Consider the following 22,162-nt stretch of genomic DNA (forward strand, 5'->3'; position numbering starts at 1 on the left):
TCGCGCGTCTTCTTAATGTCTTTCCCACAACCCTTAGCCAACAGAATCCTTCCGTACAGTCGGGCCAAAAGGCAAGCCCTCAAATGATTTCCTCAATCGCACAGTCAAACCGTGCTGTACGTCTATTTCCTTGGACATAAATTATATTTCACAATTTCCGGTGCTGAAGGATCAGAAAGCAAAATGTCGTCACTTCCCACTGGAGGTGGCGAGTGAATGGAAATGGGATCAGAAAATTATTGATCCGGAAGTACCACTGTTGGAGAGTGCGGAGACAAGATGGCCGTTTTGTCTGGCCTTGCGAATTCTGGAACGGTCTCCGATACTCTCGTGTCGATTATTGCTGTTTCGGGCACGTTGGTTACAGCAGTGGAAAGGGATTCTGTGTCTTCTGTATCGTATGGCACGGGCTGCGGGATCCGTTTGGTGTGCGTCGCATGGATCCAGTTCTTACGACCCGCTACCCGCACAGCAGTCTGGGTGACTAGCAGGACATGTAGGGACCCCTCCACCCAGGTGCAAGGCAAGACGACCTCTCGAAAACTTTCGTGACGATCCAGTCCCCCGGTCGTAGACTGTGACCAGGACCCTCGTAACGTACAGGTAATGCCTCTCGCACCTGGTGATAAATTGAAAACAAATTTTTAGTCAACTGGTTACAGTGATCTGAAAGAAGCAAATTCTCTATATCCCGCAACGAGCGATTTTTCGGCTTACCCCAAATATTAGCAGGTCTCCCCATTAGCACCTCAAAGGGAGAGAGCCCAGTCTTAGTTTGAGCGGTTGTTCTCATCGACAGCAACACGATCGGTAAGGCGTCCGGCCATTTTAACTTGGTGCCAGCACATGTCTTAGCGAGCTTGTTCTTTATAATGCCGTTATGCCTTTCCACTAATCCGGCACTTTGGGCATGTCTGGCCGAATGGAACCGTTTATCAATCTGTAATCCTTTGCATATTTGTATGATTACAGCAGCGATAAAGTGTGGCCCATTATCCGACCAGATGACTCTCGGCAGCCCGAACCTAGGAAAAAACTCTTTCAACAGAGTTTTTGCCGTGGTTATGGCCGTTGCATATCTAACAGTGAAGGCCTCAACCCACTTACTAAAAGCACAAATGACAACCAACACATATTTAAGATTATTGCAACGTTCCATTTCAATAAAATCAAAGTGAATAACCTCAAACGGAACAGAAGGTGGAGCGAAACTTCCTCTAGGAGTCGAGGTACCTTTTCCTACATTATGCTGCAAGCAGACCATGCACCCTTGGACAAAGCGCTCCGCAGTTTTGAAAATCTTATCATTGGCCCATACACTGTGTAGCATTTTAGTCAATTTACGCGCGCAGACATGTATCGGGTCATGAGCCATAATAACCATCTGACCAAAGGACTGGGAGGCCCGATCGGGTTACTAAGGACAATGCTAAGGACCCACGTGTCTGGTGATTTCGGCAAATGTACCCACCTCGATATATGGGCCCTCGTCAAGACGTCGTCTCGGGCTACAGCTCACCGTTCAGGGATCGGATTGTGCAGTACTGTCGAGGAATTCACTTCTCGTCCAGAGGGGCCTTTTCTGTTGGCACTGTCCGATCCTGGTCCGCTAGCCGAGCCAACCTTCAATGAGACGAAGTCGATCTTGAGGGTCCCTATCCGGGCGCCATCTGTGGAATCAGAAAATACAATATTAAGGCTTTTACACCATGCAAAGAGAAATATACCGACACGGGCTTGTAAAGATTCCCAGAATCTTTATTGCAATTCTGTACAGTTTACAAACAAAGTACACAAATAGCTATTTGGCCGTCAGTACATCACAGAGACCACCAGCAGGGTTCAATGTGAGCAGTGAACAGGATTTGCTAGCTGGACATCAGCGTATTTATACAGTTTCGTTATAACGATGTCCAGCCTCTTACAAGTTAATCATGTACTGGGCTAGGGTCACGCCAGGTTCGTTCCTAATTTACATATCTCGTGCATGTGGTTTACTTTTTAATACATTTACTAACAAACACTATTATTCTCTAAGTTTAACTTTACACTCTTTACACATTGCTTTAATACAGACCAAACAAATGTTTTGCATGTCGTTTTTAGATAGCGTTATTGCTCTTGTATACTTGTAGGTTAACATCGCCAATTCAAGTAATCCCCTGATCTCGAGGTCAACAAAGGACAAGGTCTACATGACCCTAACATGTAGCCTGAAGGCAGGTTGGACATTAACTCTCCTCCAGAGGTTGAAGAGGTTAAAGCAAGAACAAGAGAACACAAGACGGCCATTTTAGGCCACAGGGTGACTTTGTACAATAAACTAAAATGGCGGCTCTAACCTAAAATGGAGGCTTGATTCACTTAAGGTAACGACCTTGTAATACGGATTTCCTCGCAGAGCGACTGGGCATAGGCCAACATATACAATGAGGACGAAACAATATTATATCAGTTCTAACAGTGTAGTCCCAGTTCCAGGTAGTTGAGGTTGGGAGTGCAGCCATGGCCCCGAGCTGGGCTCGGGGGGTGGGAGGGAGGCAGTGGTGCTATCCAGTCTTCTTCCTCCCCGACAAGGAGTCTGGCTCATGGTATGGCACCCCTCAGGGATGTGCACTTAAGGGAGAAGGCACAGGGATCCCGTGCATGGGTGCTTTGAGCAGGTAGTACCAGTGGTGCAGCTGCCAGAGCAGGGCCTGAATAGCTCGTATTCCTCCCAGATGAGGATGTGGTGGTCTTCCTGGGGTTTGGCTAGTCGGTCTGGCGAATGCAGGACTTCCCTCTCCCACCAAAAACCAAAGGAATGTGGGTGTGGAATGGCCCTGAGTTGGGCTCAGAGTTTAGAGCCAGTCCTTAAGCCAGGTGTGACCAGCCCCACACCGCCTCTATTAGGGTTAAGGAGAAGGAGATTGGGCATGGCAGGATATGGGAGCTGGTTAAGGGTCTTTCAATTCCTGTTTCTCATTGTTGGTAGATGGTGGTAACAACTCAGTGCTTTAAGACTTTAACATGGGTAAGCAAAAGGAGAAGAGCAGGCACATTTCTCCCTCCTCCAGTTCCTCCACCAGCATAGATGAGACCCCTAATAACGTTGTAAGCCCTCGCAGTCCAAGTCTGAGGGGCCAGACTGTTGAAGGTGCTAAGGACGGGATTGATAGAGGAGCGAGCCTGTACACAAAGGGGAACAAGAAAGAGGACCCCCACCTCTTCCTCCTTATCATCCTCTGCTACATCTACCCCTGCCTTCTCGACAGTGAAGAAGGGGTTAGGGGTAAATTGTTGGATGAGAAGGCCATCTGTAAGGTTCTGCATAGGGTGGCAGACTGTAGGAAGTTTAAGGACCCCACAATGGAGACGGAAGTTCAAGACCCTATGGTCGAACACTTCGATGACGGACCTAAGAAAGGTTTCCCAGTGATTCCTGTGATTGGAAGGGAGATCCGAAGGGACTGGAAGCAGCCCGAGAAGTTATCCGTATCCAGGTTTATAAAGAAGATTTACCCCTTGTTAGAGGAGGCCAATTTGCGGTTGAACATCAAGGTGGATTTCTTGTTGACGAGCCTGATGGGAAAATCTTCAGTGTCAGCCATGTGATTGTGAGGGATCCTACAGATCGAAAGGTAGATTCAGCACTTAAGAAAATTAACCTGGATCCCACCTGGACTCGAGAGGGGACCTGTGCCTCATACACGGCCAAATCTCTTTTGGAGGATTTTTATGATTGAATGGTAGATGTTGCAGGCTGTTCTGATTTGATTGAGGCTATGCATATGCAGGCTGGACCTTTATGGGACCTGGTGTATGATCAGGCATGGGCTGCCTTTCTGGCCCTGTTATCTGCTGGAGCGGCCATAAGGCACATCTACGATAGAGATTGGAAGACCGCAAACTCTGAGATGTCACTGGCCCTCCACCTTCCCTTCCTTGGGGCCAAACTTTTCAGTGATTATTTATAGATCAGAGTGTACGAAGCCCATAAACAGGCAAAGAATGCAGGCTCACTCAGGCGGAGGTCCTGTCCTCACTCGGGCTGGCATAGATTGGTCCAGCCCTTGGAAACCACCTTACAGGGCATTAGCAGGAGGTAGACGCCCAGTTTTCAAAGGCTGCTGGAGGGTCCCACAAGCTGCCCAGCAGAAGTGGGAGGTCCCAATGGTTAAGAATCAGCCTTCCTGACTATGCTGATCCTCTCTTAGTGGGAGCATGACTGAAACATTTTGGACACCAATGGGAGTCGAGCTTCAACGACCCTTGGATGTTTGGGATTGTTACCCAGGGTTTCAGGACAGAATTCACCTCATACGCAGCCAATAGTGGACCAGTGGTGAGTCCTTTCCCGAAGGATCTTAAAAAGCGGGGTGCCTTAACATCGTAGATGCTTCTCCTGAAGGATAAGGGAGCTTTTGTGGAGGTCCTTCAGCCAGAAGTGGGATGCGGGTGCTACTCCATTCTTTTTCTGGTACCCAAGGCATCGAGGTGATTCCTCTTAAGAGGGATAAACTGGGTAGTGAGGAAGATCTCCTTCAAAAGGAAATTATTGGAACACATTATCTCTCTGATTTCCTGTGGCAACTGGTTTACATCCCTTGATCTTCTTAATGCCTACCTCCGCATTGCCATCTATCTGGATTTCTGGAAGTATTTCAAATTTGCTGCCGGACAGACTCATTATTAGTTTGTGGTACTTCCCTTTGTGCTTCGCTCAGTTCTCAGAATGTTCACAAAAGTCCTGCCGCCTTTGGTGGGATCTCTGCACGAGGAGGGGATCACCATCTTCCACTACTTGGACAAACGGTTGATCCAGCGGTAGTCCAGTATGGTGGCCATTCGATTCATTACGAGAACCCTCAGCATGCTGACATTGCATGTTTTTTTGGTCAACCAGAACCAATCTCACCGGATTTTGGCCCAGCAGTTAGAATTCATAGGTCCTGTTATAAACATGGAAGCAGGCTGGGCCGGTCTTCTGGAGGACAGGGCATGCTCTCTACAAGAGGGCGTGACGAGGTTGTGCCAGCTTCAAAAGGCTTGAGCTTGTTTGTGGTTGTGCGTTTAGGGCTTGATGGCTGACACAGTGTTTGTCACTGCGTGGGCCTGGCTTAATCTCCGGCCCCTTCTTGGGCACCTTCACCTCCATTGGTCTCCTGAATCAATAGACATCTAGCATTTCATCCCCATGGCACCGACACTGTGAGGCAGCTGCAATGATGGCTAAAGAAGGAGAATCTGTTGAGAGGATTCCCCCTGGACCAGCCCGAACGAGCTCTGACCACGTATGCCAGTGCCATCGGTTGGGAAGCAGTGTTGAACCAGACAACAGATCACGGTCATTGAACTTGGGCCTAAACCACTATATCAGCAAGATGCAGGGAGCTGGAAGCGGTTAGGTGCACCCTGCTTGCCTTCGTCAGGAGGGTGCAGGGTCAAAGAATCTTATTCAGGACAGACAACACGTTTTTACTTACCTACATCAGCCATCAGGGGGGCTCTCGGCCCCCCTTCCAGAACAGAATGTCTTGCTCCCTTGGGGCCTCGGCAGAGATCAATCTCAATTTACTGGGCATCAGGGCAGTTCATGCGAGGGGATCGAGCATGGTATGATAGATTCATTGAGCTGAGGTTTCCTGCCTCTTCAGATTGAAGACTGTCAAGGGCAGAGTTTTGGTCTCTGTGCCAGAGATGGGGGACCCCCCTAGGTGGACATGTTTGCCTTACCCTGAATTGTCTCCTTCCTAGGTTTTTCTACAGACTCTAGAAGCTTGGGGCATGAAGGGTGGATGCCAAGACTTGCCAGTGGCCAGAGTGTCTGGTCTTCTCCTTTTCCCCCACTCCATTCTGTCTCGAGTAATCCGCATCATACGGAACAGCAGATCCCAGGTCATTCTGGTGGCCACAGAGAGGTTGGTTTGCCGACCTAGTCCAATTTATTGTGTCCCCTCCACTCCCATCCTACTGTGAGCAGCGTGCGTGACTGTCCCCTCACCAACAACTGGGCCTGGTTATTGAGAGGGGGGGTTTGCAAAGATGAGGTGTGAAATCTGGTATATCCGCCTCGGTACAGGCCTCCCGTGATCCTGCTCGATTTTCCTCCTATGACCGCCACTGGAAATCCTTTTGTGACTTGGTGTGAGGGTCATGGGGTTCTTCCTCTGAAGTGTGGTGTGGATCCTCTTTCCCAATTTCTCCAGGATGGGTTTGACAGGGTTTGTCTCCTTCCTCTTTCAGGGTCCAGTGGGCAGCTGCTCGGGCCTTTAGGGAACCTTTGGGAGGCGAGGGGTCTAAGCAGTATGGAAAGGGTCTCTTGCATCTTTTGAAAGTTTTGTGCTATATGCCAACAACAACAGATTTTTACTGGTTCAGCGAGTTCACACCGTATAGACTTTTTAGACGTACACATTTTTGTTAAGAATGGGCAGATTGAAACTAAAACATACCGTAAGCCAACAGAGGTAAACTCTGTACTTTATGCACAAAGCAGTCATCAAAGATCTACAATAGACAACATCCCAGCTGGAGAATTCTATCGAGCCAGGAGAAATTGTAGTTTGGATTTGGATTATTTTAAGGAGTCCGATCTGCTTATGGATAGATTCAAAAAAGAGATGGTACAATTTGAGATGCATAAAGGAAGCGGCTGATAAGTACAAAGAGTGCAGTCAAGCAGAACTTTTATGTGACCGTGCGAAAGAGAAATCAGGGACAGATCATATTTCTATAATCACGCAGTTTTCACAAGATTCCTCTTTACTCTACAACATGGTGTCCAAACATTGGGACATCCTAAGACTAGATAAAGATCTACTTCCTTTTTTGACTGAGAAACCCAAGTTTACTTTCACGAGAGCAATTACTATCAAACAAAAATTTAGTCCTTCTTTCTTGAATGTTAAGGAAGATAATACTAAAGAAAATTGGTTAAAAGGAAAAAAGGTTTTTTTTAAATGTGGCAACTGTAACCAGTGCAAATATGCTCATGCAAACTGCGTTTCTTTTTCTGATGCTAATGGAATGACAATTGAGATTAATGAGTTCATTAACTGTAAAACGTGTTATGTTGTTTATGCTATTATTTATAAATGTGGCAAACTTTACCTTGGTAGCACCATTCGGCAATTGTGAATCCGAATAAGGGAACATTTGGCTAGTCTTAGGATAGGAATACTGATCCAAAGTCACCATTGGCCATACACTGGCAGCTACAATACCAGCTTGACAATCAGGAAGACTTAAGATTTATTGGACTAATGCGAATCAAGATGGGGAAACGGGGTGGTAACCTTAGGCTCAAACTTAGGCAACAAGAATGCAAGCTAATTTGTTTCCTAAAAAGCACCATAGTTGGACTTAACCAGGACCATGAAATGCATGTATTTCTATGGAATATTCATTAGGACCAACAATACTCTCTGTCAGTATTTGACATGCTCACCGCTTGTGAAGTCATTCTAGCCTTACCTGAATTATGCAACATATGGCAACCAAATGGCAACCATTTAGTAAAACATTATATATGGGGGCGCATCAGCCAAACCATTTTCAGAGAAAGACATACTAATGCACTAAAGAAATAGATTTGTTTTGGGCTTCCATTTATGAGTAATACACTAATTCACATATGTTTAATATAGGATACAATTGAAGAATAAGATCCTGACTAAATATTTACTTAGTCACAACAAAGGTGTAACACCGGAGTAAAATCATGTAGCACTATATGGATTTAGTCAAAATGTCAACATTATAATTGTGCAGGCAGATATAGGCTAACCCATAACAATTTGGGAATTGAAGTGATGGGCTACAAGCTATACCGCTTATGATAATTGGGTATATTTTTTAAATATATCTCATCTAAGGCTGATATAGGCTAACACATAACAATTTGGGAATTGAAGTGATGGGCTGTAAGCTATACCGCGTATGATAATTGGGTATTTTTAAATATATATTTTTTGAAATATAAAAAAAAAATGTTGTTTACAACTAACGTGCGTGTGACGTCATTGCATGCGCGTACGCATGACGTCATCGCGACCACGGGCGTATGACGTCATCACGTGAGTGTGACGTCACTGCGATGTTGCCCGCTTTTTCGCTCGCATTTAGCATTTAAAAAGGAGGCAGTAATGCGTGGGACCCCCCCTTTTGTGAAGCTAGATGAACATAGATTGGGATCAAGCCCAGTAAATGGTATGTATAAGCCAATGCCAATTTTGAGAGGGAAAGGGTCTGTTTATTGTGTCTCAATTTAACTGTTTTGGGGAAAGTGATAGATTGTGATAGTGTCAACAAGTGGTTTAAAGAAGGTGATGGTTTTTTGATACTAGGATCAAGATGAACTCATTACATTTATATTTTTTGACTGATAAAGGAAAGAGATAGTTTGAGGGAGGTGATGTTTTTGATATAATGGTACAGATTGGAGCCTATTACTGAGATTACCAGAGCAAGTGAATGAAGTAAAAGAGATGGGACTCCTAAATACTTGTACTAAGTTGAGCCCATTGTGTTTTTTGTAGGTGATTTTTGAATTTTGGAGCCTAGAACTCACAATTATAAGACTACGGGAATTTCCAATACTCATTTGACTCAATAGACTTATCCCTACAGGTAGATGAGCATTTCCAATCATTTATGAATATAGTTTATGGCATTTCAGTTCTACTTACTAAAGTATAATAATTCAAGGTTTTCTCTATATAGGATTGGAACTCTGAATTTTCAACATAAGATCAAGTGTGATCATTTGACATTGAGATCTCAAATTTAAGAGATATAGGGAGTGTACATGGGGTAAGCACCGATTATAGTAACACTGTTTAACAAAGCACTAATAAGATTTAAGACACACTTATACCTTTATTTTGGCAACTCACATTTTGGTCATGTTGGAATGGCTTCACAAGGTGTTTGGGTACAAGTTTCTTATTTTGGAGTAACTAACCATGCATGAAGTTTATATATTGCAGTCTAATTGTTTTTATGCTGACTCAATTTAATTTAATTTGATAATGAATACATTAGTGGATCTAATTGTGGAATACAGATAATAACTGTCTATTGTTGTTGATCAAACAGAGATATTTTGATTGAGACACTAATTTGTGGTCTTAAATTTATGTTTTTTTCTTTAAACACTGATTGAAATTCTTGATTATGCTGTGAATTTTCCATCATCCTGACCTGACATGTGACACAATATGGTATGGTTTTTGAAAAATGTATATATTGAATGAATGTGTAATTTTGTACAGCCTTGAGAACGACCGGTGGACGAAACACGTGTCGGCTGTGTTTTTCTATAGAAGAATTAAAAACATTCATATTGAAGGAACACTTGGAGTGACTTTATGAATAATGATGTTGGACTTGTAAAATTTTAAAATTTAGATCAAGTGTATGGTTTGAGCGCAAGATATCCTCCCGAACTACAATCTTTTCTGTCTAAGCAGTGGCCCCTACCATTGGCCACCTATTATGGAATTTCTAAATTTCTTGCCTCAGGGTGCAAACTCTAGCCCCTTCCTAGGATCTACCACTGGTCCTTCATGCTCTGCAGGGGCCTCTCTTTGAACCTATAATGTCTGTTCCCCTTCCTATCTTACTGTCTCTCTGGAATCTATCACCCTGAGTTGCGATCCTGCATTACGCCCCAAGGTGGTATCCCCTTTCCAATTATCAGAAGAGACCATCATCCCGACCATTCCAGTGGATCTTCCAGAAGAGGAGGCTGAGGCCCTTTCTTGCTTGGATCTAAGGGCTGTTCTCCTCATGTATCTTGAGAGAATGATGAGGTTTTGATCATCCCCTTGTCTTTTTGTCACCTATGGGGTGGCAGAGCGAGGATGTAATGCTTCCTCCCTTACAATCAGCAGGTGGTTGAAGGAATCAGTTGCTATGGCCTACTTAGTGAGTGGTCCTAGTGCCCTCTGGGTGTCTTGGGAAGATCTGCCAGAGGTATGTGGGGCTCCTGGGCAGAGGCCATGGGGACTTCAGACTATGACATCTGCACAGTGGCTACTTCCCCTGTAATTTCAGAGACATTATCATCTACTGTTTCTTGGACTTAAGGATCAGTCATTTGCAAAGTCTCTCCTGAGTGCTGTGTCATGATGAACTATTACACAGAATAAAAGGACTTGAGTTTGCTGCGGGTTCTTGGTCTGTGTGGTTCTTTATGCCCCTCAGCAAGGTAGTTGATGTGCTTCATAAATTAAAATACCTGGACGAGGAAGAGGGACGTGGAGGTAATGCATGGATTACTTATGGGTAATCTTCAATAACACTAGCCCTACTCTTCCTTATCCTAGTACTTGGTTCCCACCCATGCTTCTGGTAGCGAGGCACACTGATTGTTGGCATTTCAGTCGGCTCCTTGGATGCCCACCCTTTTTAGGGGCGCCTCCAGGTAAGGGGTTGGGATCCATACAAAAAATGTAGTTTATATTGGTTATGGCTGTTGGGAAGGCAGAGGTCATCATAGAGTAAAGTACTGGGACGAGTAAGGGTAGCACTAGAAGTACTGGAGATCACTGGTAAGTAATCCAGGCATTAACTGATGTAGCATAGACATCCAGCTTTAAGGGTCTAAAAATTGAAAGGGACTTAAAAAAATACATGTTTTTGCTACCACCATATGCACAGGGAGGTCTTAAGCAGTATTGCCTGAAGTCAGATGATATATAGATCTCAAGCCACAGACGCTCTTAAGTAAGTATTCTGCTTTCAAACAGAATTGTACAATTACATTTTTGGTCACAATGCCCTTAACTACATCCAGCAGAATTACGAACAGTATAGAACCGTGGCAGGGCCAATTCTTGATCTCAGCAAAGATACTCAAAATTGGGTGTTGTGCCAACAATTGAATGAATCCCAAACCATCTGAGTGAAGGGAAATGTGAGGTGTACCTGACCAGGGGAGGTGGCCACTGCCGCTTCATAATTAGCACACCACCCCTAAGTCAGAAATCCGCCATGCTGCTGGACTCTACAAGATCCATGGAAAACCACATTATTTAGACTAGCAAAAGCCATGCCTAAATCTGGGCAATGTTCTTATTCACAGTTGTCTTTAATACCTATTATGTATGCAAAGTCATTGGTTGGAGGGTCTGGGCCATAAACGAATTGGAGCGTGGACATCTGCCATCCACTGGGATGAGCCACCCAGTGAACTTGGACTGCTGTGGGCTCTCCCTACTATTCTTACGGTATGTCATTGATTATATTGCAAGGCCATAGTCAAACCCCAAGTTTGCTGTCCACCCAGCTTTTGTCCTCTCCAACATTGGAGAGCACATCACAGGATTCAAGAGGAGGGGTCTAAATAGTTACAAAAAATACAAGAGATATTAGGGTAACTTTTAATTTCCTTGCATATGAGAGAAAGTAAATCAGTGAAACGAATGATGTAGAGGTGCACTCCCGATTTTCGGAAGTTCGCTGGGCAGAAGGAAGAAATATGTTTAAATGGGTTTCAAAGATAATTTTAGGTGCTCCTGAGTAAATCTTGGCTACAAGATGAGGAATATATTGCAAAAAAGGGTGGTCCACCGTGAACCGGGGACAACTACAGGGCACACTTTATGCTGAGATAGTCAGTTTTGATTAAATAAAGTGAATCAAGTATTGCACAAAATGAAGTGGATTTAATAAAGCAAAATCGTTATGTATTACTTGTAAATTCAACAAACTTAATAACAATAAAGTGCATTACATAATAAAGATTAAATGATCACAAGAAGTGGTACATGTTTATACAAGGGTCATCAAAGACATATAAAATGATTTCAACATGTAAATATTGCAGAAATAAATAAAAGAGTGAATATCACTACTGTCTCCTTCGAGTGGCATGTGGCACTAACAGAGATCTATAAGGTGCAGTGCTGCTCCTCGTGCATACTATGCGTTTCGGGCAATTGGCCCTTCATCAGGTATGGGAAGTACGATGAATTCTGCAAAAAATGATTACCATATATGTAAGGTATGGATTCAATATTGGTGTTTGATGAAAAAGAGATTAATGTGGAAATTCTGAATGAGTGACCAGTGTTTCACTATTAGTTCCAGGTCAACTGGGTAAGTATTCAATACATCTTTAGCATCCATCAGACAGTTATTTTGCCAGTAATGTGGATACTGGGGAGAAAAAGGAGTGTGGTATGAATCGCTAAGTTGTGTATGGCCGTGTGTGGGACCAGTCACTCGGAAAAAAGCGCTGCGTCCCACACCACAGACATGCGTTTATCGTATTTAATGGCAGGCAAATGGTTAGAAAATGAATAAACTCACCAATGTGGATGGAGTAAAATTCAGCTGACTTCACTGAGACTTGAACAAAATGCCAGGCTAGGCGACGTGGTGATTAGTTAATCACATTAAATCCTTGTGTCCTGTGGAGCAGGAAGAGGGTCTCAATGAAAAAGGACAAGGCAAGCTTGTCAATTATCATATTCTTTTGGTGACAAATCAAGAGACTTACTGTAAAAAAAACGTGGCTCCGTTTGTGTATTGAAAGGAACAGCGCCCGCGAGGATTGCTCGGTTATCGCAGTCAGAGGGTGTCAGATTCCTCTGACTCAGCTGAGACTCGCACGGTATGTCAGGCAAGCCGACATAGTGATCAGTTGAACATGTTGCATCCGCGTGTCTTGTAAGGCATGAAGTGTGTTTCAGCGAAAAGAGACAAGACAAGCTTGTCAATAAACATATTGTTTAAGTCTGGAATCAGGCGACTTACTGAATACAAGACACGCCTCTGTTCGTGTAGTCAGAGGAACAGCATCCGCCAGGCTAGCTAGGTTGTCACGGTAACCGTGACGCTCATGAGTAAAACATTTAAAGATTCCAGATCGAATTAACTTGTAGGCGCCATCTTCGAAAGTCAAAACATGCATGATATTGCAGTGGATTGCTGCAGATATCAATGGGGTAAATGAAAAGCTGGATGTGTACTAATTGACCTTTTCACAATTGATCGCGGGAGAATTGACCTTTTCACAATTGATCGTGAAATGAAGGTCAATTAGGACATATACCCCCCACTCAATCCAAAACCCCCCAAACCCCTACCCAATCCCATTATATTATTTATTACCCCAAACTCACCCCAAACATATATATAAAAGTAAAATAAAGGTACAAGTCAATTGTGCAGAAGGTCAATTCGGACCACTTTTATTAGGTAAATTAGGACAAAGGTCAATTGTAAAAGGTCAATTTGGGTAATAGCGAAAAGCTCAATGGAATGAACAAGCAGAAATGCTTGAATTGCAGAGAAAGGCTTAACTAAATAAATCGCAATCTATAATAAATTGTATATATTTTGCCACGAGCTGTGGGGCATTGGAAAAACAGGGGAGGGAAAAGCTGGGAAATGTTAGGGAAGCACTTGAGTGAAATCCGCAGAGGGTTGTAAAGGCGCTAAAGGTAGTGAGAGCAAAGTGAAATGGGGGGAATCGGATAAGTTGTTAGAAGGAAAGGGATAAACGTGTGTAATGATATAGGTGCTTCAGTAGAGAAAGCTCAGTTAAAGTCATTTGTGTATATCCGTAATGTTAGTACTCTTAAGACCAGTGAGTCAAACCAAATAATTAAGTACATTTGGGTGGGATTACAGTTTACAGATGACAGCTGAGATCCCAGTCTACATTCATCCCTCTGTGGGACATTGAGTCTAACCAATCTATTCAAAAGAGTTCTCGTTGTAATAACAATTTAGTGAGGTTGCCACCTCTTCTCGGGGGATGTACATGCTCCAGTATGATGAATTTGATTTGTGCTATTGAGTGTGTTTCTTTGATAAAGTGTTGTGCCACAGTTGATCTTTCAGCCTTCAGTCTGATGTTTGATTTATGTTCAGACCTTTCTGCTTGTCATGCCAACGTAACAGAGCCCTCAGGGGCATTTGATGCCATAAATGATGTTTTTGGTATCACAGGTAGAAGTGTTATGAAGGGTAATTGTGTGACCCATGTGTTAATGGGCAATCAAATTGCCTTTGATAATATTATTACAGTTGTTACACAGTAATGTCCCCTTATACTTTAGGTCTTTCGTCCTCTTGGTTGAAAAGTCTGCCTTAATCAAATGATCTCTAATGGAGTTGGAAAAGGTTTAGCAAGTGTTGGATATAATAGCAACGTGTTCCAGTGTTCCAGTGTTCTTCACGATTTTCTTAATCAGTGTACTTTGTTGAGAGTAGGTGGTTACATATGCCAAGTTCTTCAGTCTGATGTTGTTTCAATGTGAGTGCATCAGTTCTGGTTACGTTTTTAATTATCTGAGCACAATGATTTACAGAATCTGGATCGTATCCTCTTTGAAAGAATTTATCAGTAAGGAGTTCAGCTTTATGAGTGTACTCTTATTCATCAGAAATGATTCGCCTATATCTTAGGAATTGGCTGAGCGGAATGCTCTAAAATGTCTGTTTGGGGTGGAAGCTTGTTGCATGTAATAAGCTGTTTCTGTCTGTAGTTTTAGTGAAGATTGTGGTGTGTACGTTTCCTGTTTTAAAGTAAATCTTCATTCAATTGAGGTCCTGCTGGTTTTGGAAATAAACTTGATTCTTGGCGCCATAGAGTCCATGAATTTAAAGAAGTCAGCTAGATCTTCTTCAGTTCCTTCCCAGATTCCGAACAGGTCATCTATGTTTCTGGCCAAGAATTTAAAGTGTTTTTTCCATTTCTGATTTTATAAAATATGATTTTCTTCTAGGTATGCCATATCGATTTATCGAATACTTATCCAGTTGACCTTAAACTAATAGTAAAACACAGGTCAGTCATTCATTTATTTCCACATTAATTTCTTGTTCATCAAACACCGATATTGAATCCATACCTTACATATATGGTATTCATTTTTTGCAGAATTCATCCTACTTCCCATACCTGACGAAGGGCCCAATTGCCCGAAACGCATAGTAGGCACGAGGAGCAGCACTGCACCTTATAAATCTATCAGTGCCCCAAGCCCCTCGAAGGAGACTGTAGTGTTATTCACTCTTGTATTTATTTCTTCTATATTTACATATTGAAATCATTTTATCTGTCTTTGATGACTATTGTATAAACATGTACCACTTCTTGTGATCATTTAATCTTTATTATGTAATGCACTTTGTTGTTATTAAGTTTGTTGAATTTACAAGTAATACATAACGATTTTGCTTTATTAAATCCACTTCATTTTGTGCAATATTTGATTCACTTTATTTAATCAAAACTGACTATGTCAGCATAAAGTGTGCCCTGTAGTTGTCCTCAGTTCACGGTGGACCGGCCCTTTTTGCAAGAAATTAAATCAGTGACAATAACTTTGACTTGCCTGAAGTTCTTTTCTTTTTATTATTAGTGAAACTTCAAGAAGAAGAGCACAATGATTTATTGAAAAGAAAAGAGATGGAATGCAAAGAGTTAAACAGACAATTAAGAGCACAAGAGAAGGAAAAACAAAATGAAATCATCAAAATGCAAATAGAGGTATAGTATGGAACAATTAAATATGAAACGTCTATATGAAGTTGTTCATATGTTCTCCAGGGCTGATGAGCAGAAGATCACTTAAGCAGCTATTAACACGGACATTTTTAAACCCGATTTTGGGATCTGATTTACACAACTATAGGAATTGTAGGTTAAGCGTATGTTCTCCAAGTGGAGTTGTCCTCATTTGGGAGCTTTATTGTACCTGCCAGTGTGTTCTGTATATGTCGGCAGAATTGGCCCGATCGGCTATAGACCTCGGTGGTAGTTTGGTCCCAATATATCATCAATATTGATCGTGCACAGCCTTTTGAGACAATATTTATCATTTCACCACTACGTAGCTCCTTGCCATTCAACGGGGTTGGGAGCATCTGCTCCTTCATGTGCTGGCACTGGCCACAGGTATGCTGCCTTTCAGTGGAGAATTTGATGAAGGTGTCCTTTCAAGCATATAGGAGTACAAACGCTCATCGTTCTCTGTTTCAGCAGTGACTGAAGGGTTGAACGCCTATCGGGTGATAGACTGAGAATCTGGGTTTGAAACTAGTGTGAGCCTCATCAATTGAGCAAACCCCTCATCAGTTGGGTGAACCCTCAGTCAAATGGGCCACTGAATTCAATCTGCCCACCTCTGCTACTTTCAATGCTTTCATTACTTTGTACGTGTTACTCCTGCAGAATTGATTATGTATTGAATAATGCTTCCCTGTTTTGTTTCGCCCCATTTTTTCATGTGTATTTACTGTACAGTTTATTATTTTCTTATTGTGTTTGGTATTGTAATAGTTTGATAGCATCATGACAAAAGCACTGAAAGAAATAAAAAAGAAGACATTTATTAATTCGTACATTTTACCACTGCAGCGTTGGTTATATATTATGCTTTTCTTTTTTGCTCTCTGTTTGGTTTATGAACATGCTCTTTGAGTATTCAAATTCGTCGTTGCCATGCCCAACCCTGCAAAGGCCTCAGTGTGCAAACCGTGCGCAAACTGCAGCTGGCACATGTCATTTTTGGATCTGCACCAGATGTGTTTGTATTACTTGGGTGAGCGACACAACACCCATGATTGTGTGTTGTGTCAGTCCATGCATCCGAAGACCCTCTTTGAATGGGCGGCAAAACCTTTTACCTTTGTGCACAAGATGAAAGGTGACGTTGCGCAAAGCATCACTCTGAGGAGAGATCCCCTCTGTGTAAGGAAAAGGAGAAGAAAAAGAATAAGCATCGCAAGAGATCCTGCTCTTCCAGTAGATCATCGCACCAGAATTCATCCTTCTCTTACAAGAAGAGTCACTGATCCAGAGGTTTTCCAGAGCTGTGAAGGGTACCCTTCCCCAACCAATCCTTCACCCCACAGGAATGGGAACAATTTTGCCAGAAGATGCTTGACCTCTGGCGCCGATGGGACCCACCTTGTCTCCAGCGACTGGCAGGGTGCCCACTGTGGTCCGCTCCCATACGCCTATGGGCTCGAGTCTGATCAAAAAGAGGGAAGAACTTCCCCTCCGCCCGACTTGGTGCCAGCCCCGACTTCATCATCGACATTGGTAGGTGCCACAAGCGCCTTAGAACTTTGGGAGTATGCACCTCTTCTGTTTCAACCCTATATGTTGAATATGTGTGACATCTACAACGAGGAGCGGGACCAGGTACCCTTTGGGTTTGAACCACTTGTCACCAGGGAGAAAGGGGACTTTCTGAATGGGCTCTTGGGGGAAGAAGTTGTTTGTGTAGTGCAGTCAAGGTCGGACGCAGCTGACTGTATGGTCAGGTCCATGGCCACGAATGCTAAGCTCAGCCACCAATCATGGATGAGGACATCTTGATTCGCACTTGATGTGCAGGCTAGGGTCCTGGACATGCACTTTGAAGGCTGAAATCTATTTGGGCCAAAGGTTGATGGAGCCCTGCAGAAACTTCAGGCAACAAAGGCCACGACAAAGTCATTGGGAATAGCCGTGCAGCAGCCCTCCACATCCTCAGCAAGGGGCTGTGGGTTTTGCCCCTCTGGCTCATACACCATGAGAGGTTGTGGGCAGGCTGCCCTGGGAAGACTTCAGGGCAGACGCTTCCCGAGAGGTAGAGGTAGAGGTGCCCCCAGAGGAGGTGTGGCAGCAGCCACTGCCCCTTCAGCATCTCAAGGAGCCAAACCTCTGTGAGGTTTTGTGCCGCAGTTCCCTTGTGGGGGGAGACTTTCCCTATTCAGCACGGAATGGGTCAAAACCATGTCCCAACCATGCAGGTCTTCCAACAGGTTTACTGTCTCCCTTTTGAGGAGTGTGCTCCCTACCACAACCCTTACACAGGCATCTTGCCTCCAGATCCCAGGAGGAGGTCTGTCAGCATCTGTCAAAAAGTGTGCTAAAACTGGTACCGCACTCTGAACGAGTCAAGGGGTGGTACTCCACCTATTTTCTGGTGCAGAGGAAGGACAGGGGCTGGCGTCCCATTCTGGATCTGAGGTTGTTGAACTTGTTACAGCACAAGGTCAAATTCAAGATGGTTACACTAGCTCAGATCCTGTAAGCTCTCGATCTGCAGAGCTGGTTGGTCTCACTGCACCTTCAGGACACTTACTTCCATGTGCCAATTCATCGGAAACACAGGATGTACTTAAGGTGCGTGGTGACAACATCAATACCAGTTCAGAGTCCTGTCATTCGGTCTTCCTTCGGCACCGAAGGTTTTCACCAAGCTGCTTGCAGTGGTAGCAGCTCGCCTCAGGAGGGAAGGCATTCATCTATTTCCCTACCCGGATGACTGTCTTGTCCAAGCTTGCTCACCAGATCTATTGACGGAGCATATTCTGTGCACATGCACTGCATTGCATAGCCTACGCTTTTCCCTGAACTTCAAAAAAGCCTCCGATTTCACGGTCCCAGTCCCTGGACATTGCGCCTGGGCAGGGCATGCCCATTCAAACACTGAGTGGTGAACATCTTTTGGATGGTCAATAATCTCCAATCCCAGAACAAGTCCCAGCCTCAGCCTTCCTTCACCTTCTGGGTCTTGTGGCCACCTGCATCCCAGTGGTGCTGAAGGCGAGGCTGCGCATGAGGTCACTTCTGTGGCTTCTCTGTAGCCAAAGGTCACAGTTTCAGGGTAACATTTGGGACCTTTTACAGGTCTCGGTCCAGGTGTCTCAGCATCTTGCGTGGTGGGCAGTGCGAGACAACTTGTTGAGAGGCGCATTGTTTAGTCAACCTTGGCCCTAGGAGACGGTATCTAACTGTGAGTGGACTGTGCTTGATGGAGCTGCGGGCGATCAGGTTGGCCCTGGTCGCCTTCCTCCCCTCTGTGAAACGCAAAACTGTGCTCATCATATGGACAACACAGTGACCATGCACTACCTCAACAAACACATTGTCGTGGGGTCCTTGCCTCTGTGCAGAGAAGCAATGTGACTCTGGTTCTGGGCTCTGGAGAACAGCGTCACATTGCCGGCTGGCCGGAAGAGAGAATGTCACAGTGGATGCCTTCAGCAGACAGACTTCAGCCTCCCACAAATGGGATCTCTGCCAGAAAGTTCTGGAGGAGATCTTCTCCTTTGTGGGAACTCCTCAAGTGGACTTCCAGTGTGAACAGGAAGTGTGGGTTGTTCTGCTCCAGGGAATGTCCTTGTCAGGGAGCTCTGGGGGATGCACAAACAGTTCAGTGGACTTTCAACCTCCTTTATGTTTTCCCGCCAATCCCTGCCATTCCGCTAGTTCTAAGGAGATTGCACCTGTAGTATGATACCACGTTAATCCTGATCAATCCCCAACTGGGCCTTATCATAGCTGAGGAATCAGTGGCAGGAACATCCATCAGAGAGAACTTTACAGAGAGGTTAGTAGTTTTTTGTCTCAGTCAGTATGGTCACTGGTAAGGGGTCATAGGAGTTCTTGTACAAAATATCCAATGAGGTGCGGGTTTCAGACCTCAACATTTACTGCCATGATATGTGTTTACTGTACTGTCCATGAAAAACTTGGATCTGCAAAATACCAGGTTGGGTGCACAGCATTTCTATACTGATCAGGGGCAAGGGCATCTTGTAAACCAAGCTACAGTAATGTCCTATGACTGACAAGCATACGCAAACTGCAAACAGCTCTCACCTCATCAAATCTAGTATTGGTCTGAACAAAGAAACCAGTTCCTGTGCCTGTTTATGAGAAAGATTGCTGAAGGGTACGGGCTAATTCCAGCTGTATACCCATAATGTCCTTCAGGTGTCCACTCACTCACATTAGTCAGAGAACATACTGTAAGAATAGACAGCCGCTGTTTTCACAAGCCCCTATGAACCAACAAGAAAAAAAGGTTATTGCACATTAATTTCTTAGTTCGACCCAACCACCTTCCTAGCTAAAGAAAAAAAAAGGTAGTACACAGGTATTCGTACTTTCAACTGCTCCCGCAGCCACCTGTTAGCCCCTCAATGTATGCTTTCCACATCTCTGGGGGAGGGGTGCCGCAATAAGCATACAATTATCTTTGCTACCCGGACACAGGCCAGAGTGCCATTAAAAGCCCAGGCAATATTCAAATGCATCACAGTTCTTCTACGTTTTGCAATATTCCCCAACCATGGAAGAATATAACTTTTATATGTCCCACAGCCTGAATCTCAAACTCTCTTTTAATCAGACAAAGCAGGCATTTAACCTCTCTATATCAAGGGGGGCACATTTAACCCACTGCGGGCAAACATCTATGTGTGGACAGTGCATTCTCCACCTAGCGCCTTGAGGAGTGGTTATCCGAGAGTCGGCAGAGCCGTCCGCGGACCTCCGGACTGGGAGGCCCCAACTCCTCCCGTGTCCCCAAAAATGAGTATGAGACACAAACAAAGAGCAAGGCTGAGACTGCGGTTTATTACAACGGCAGGGACGGGTTTCACGCATGAATTCGAGAAAGCACGCAAATCACCCTCAGAGGGGCTTGCAGGCCCTTTTTACTACAGTATGACGCGCTACCTGCATCACCTGAGAAAGTTAACACAAAAACCAGGATTGGCTCTCCGAGTGGTAGGGTTCGTATGGTTAGCATATAGAGAAATGTATTATTGGAAGGGACCAGATCAGGTGGTATACTTGGGCTGTCCCTAACATTTGTTACTTCAGAATTGCAACAAGGGGACCCCTGGTGATTGGCTATGAGTAATGGCGTCAGTAGTGAGTCCCCCTGTGTTCTGATTGGTTCTCCGACGAGCCCCCAAGCGTGGGACCATCGTCGTTCCCAGCTCGCAGTGTACCTGTCATTAGCAACAATGTGCAACTATGTGTTTTGTGCAAACAACGGACAGGTCTGCTTATAAGTTCATAGGCGAATCATTCCCGTCGCTGTAGGTGTCCATCTTGCCGCTTCGTTGTTGCAACCTGTGAGACCCTGGCTGCTTCTCTGTCTCGTAGACTTGGCACCTTGTCAGTTCGGCTTGGTCACGTGTGGAGAGACTGTGGCTGGAGCAGAATTATGAGCATTTGATTTTAGTGTTCTGTGTCTGGAGGCTTAGCATTTGCAGGTGTAACCTTGGCGCTGGGCTTTCGGTATGCGAGTTGCAACATCGTGGCCTTGGCTGTGGGCCCTCGTTAGGGGCTTGTTCTGCCTGATCAGCACTTGCATTTTGTTCTGAAAGGGTTTTCGTTGGCAAGGCTCTGACCTGGGGACTCTTGCTCGCGGCCTACTCAGGCCTAGTTCATGGGTGCTGGTACATAATCCATAATATGGTGGTCATAGAGTGACAAATCATCATCATATGTAGCACTGAGTATACGTGAAAGCGTTTTATAAAGATAGGTGGCAAGGAAGCGTCAGCAAGCATATACACGAGCTCTTCAGGTGTCTTGCGTTTCTGCGGCGTTGTAGAAGGCCTATGTGAAAAATAAAAACGATGCACGTCCGTGAGTGTGACGGTCCGCTATGTCATAACACTGAGTATGTTATTCATGTAGATTGGTGTGTGAGTGACCAGTGTGCATGGTGGCACGTGTTCTCTTGTCTGTTGGCTATGTCGTCATGGCATCTCTAACGATGTGGTTACTTGTAGTCGTTGCTCTAGTCGAGTTCATCCATGCCGCAGGTATCGTCTTGAGCCATGGGGGCTGGTGTTGATCGTACTGGTGGGCATACTCCTCTTATGTGTAAATTCTTGAACCAAGGTATTTTGTCGTCTGGCAAATAGGTGAACTCATCTCGTGGAAGGTGTCTGGGCCGTGATCCCCTAGGCCATGGTCTGGATGAGACTGGGGGGAGGGTGTTATCCCATTCTCCCACTTCAGTCCCCCCTCTGGTCGACTTGTCGACCACAAACTCATCTTTCTCCTTATCTCCTTTTACTCTCCATACTTTAGTTATTTCAGCCAAGTGTCCATAATGGTTCGCATGATCTTCAAAAGACCAGTACAAATATGCACAGGTGCCGCCAGGTTTGCAGTATACCCATCACCCTACATAGCTTCTCGGGTTTCTTGGGTTCTCCACTTTCAGGGATGATGGATCCTTGTGGTTGTCGATAATTTGTTTGCGCAGCCTCTCCCTTTCCTTTATTATCATATCCGTGTGTAGAGCGTCATCTGCTGGTAGTAAGGCGTGCATGCCGGCCATTTCCATCATTTCATCCACTGAGTATGCTTTTCTTGCTTTCCAAAACTTTATCATAATCAAGAGAGCTGTACCCA

The 22,162-nt window shown here is 44.5% G+C and overlaps 1 protein-coding gene across 1 annotated transcript in view; it reads left to right on the top strand.

Annotated features, from left to right (window-relative positions):
* Nucleotides 1-22,162, top strand: part of CCDC152 (coiled-coil domain containing 152) — a 692,008-nt gene that overhangs the window by 473,824 nt on the left and 196,022 nt on the right. Inside the window, exon 5 of the mRNA XM_069627214.1 lies at nucleotides 15,363-15,490. Coding sequence (XP_069483315.1) covers nucleotides 15,363-15,490 — 128 coding nt within the window. The remainder of the gene's footprint in view (nucleotides 1-15,362; nucleotides 15,491-22,162) is intronic.

The sequence above is a fragment of the Ambystoma mexicanum genome, chromosome 6p (genome assembly GCF_040938575.1).
Source record: "Ambystoma mexicanum isolate Mex_15411 chromosome 6p, UKY_AmexF1_1, whole genome shotgun sequence".
Taxonomy (NCBI): domain Eukaryota; kingdom Metazoa; phylum Chordata; class Amphibia; order Caudata; family Ambystomatidae; genus Ambystoma; species Ambystoma mexicanum.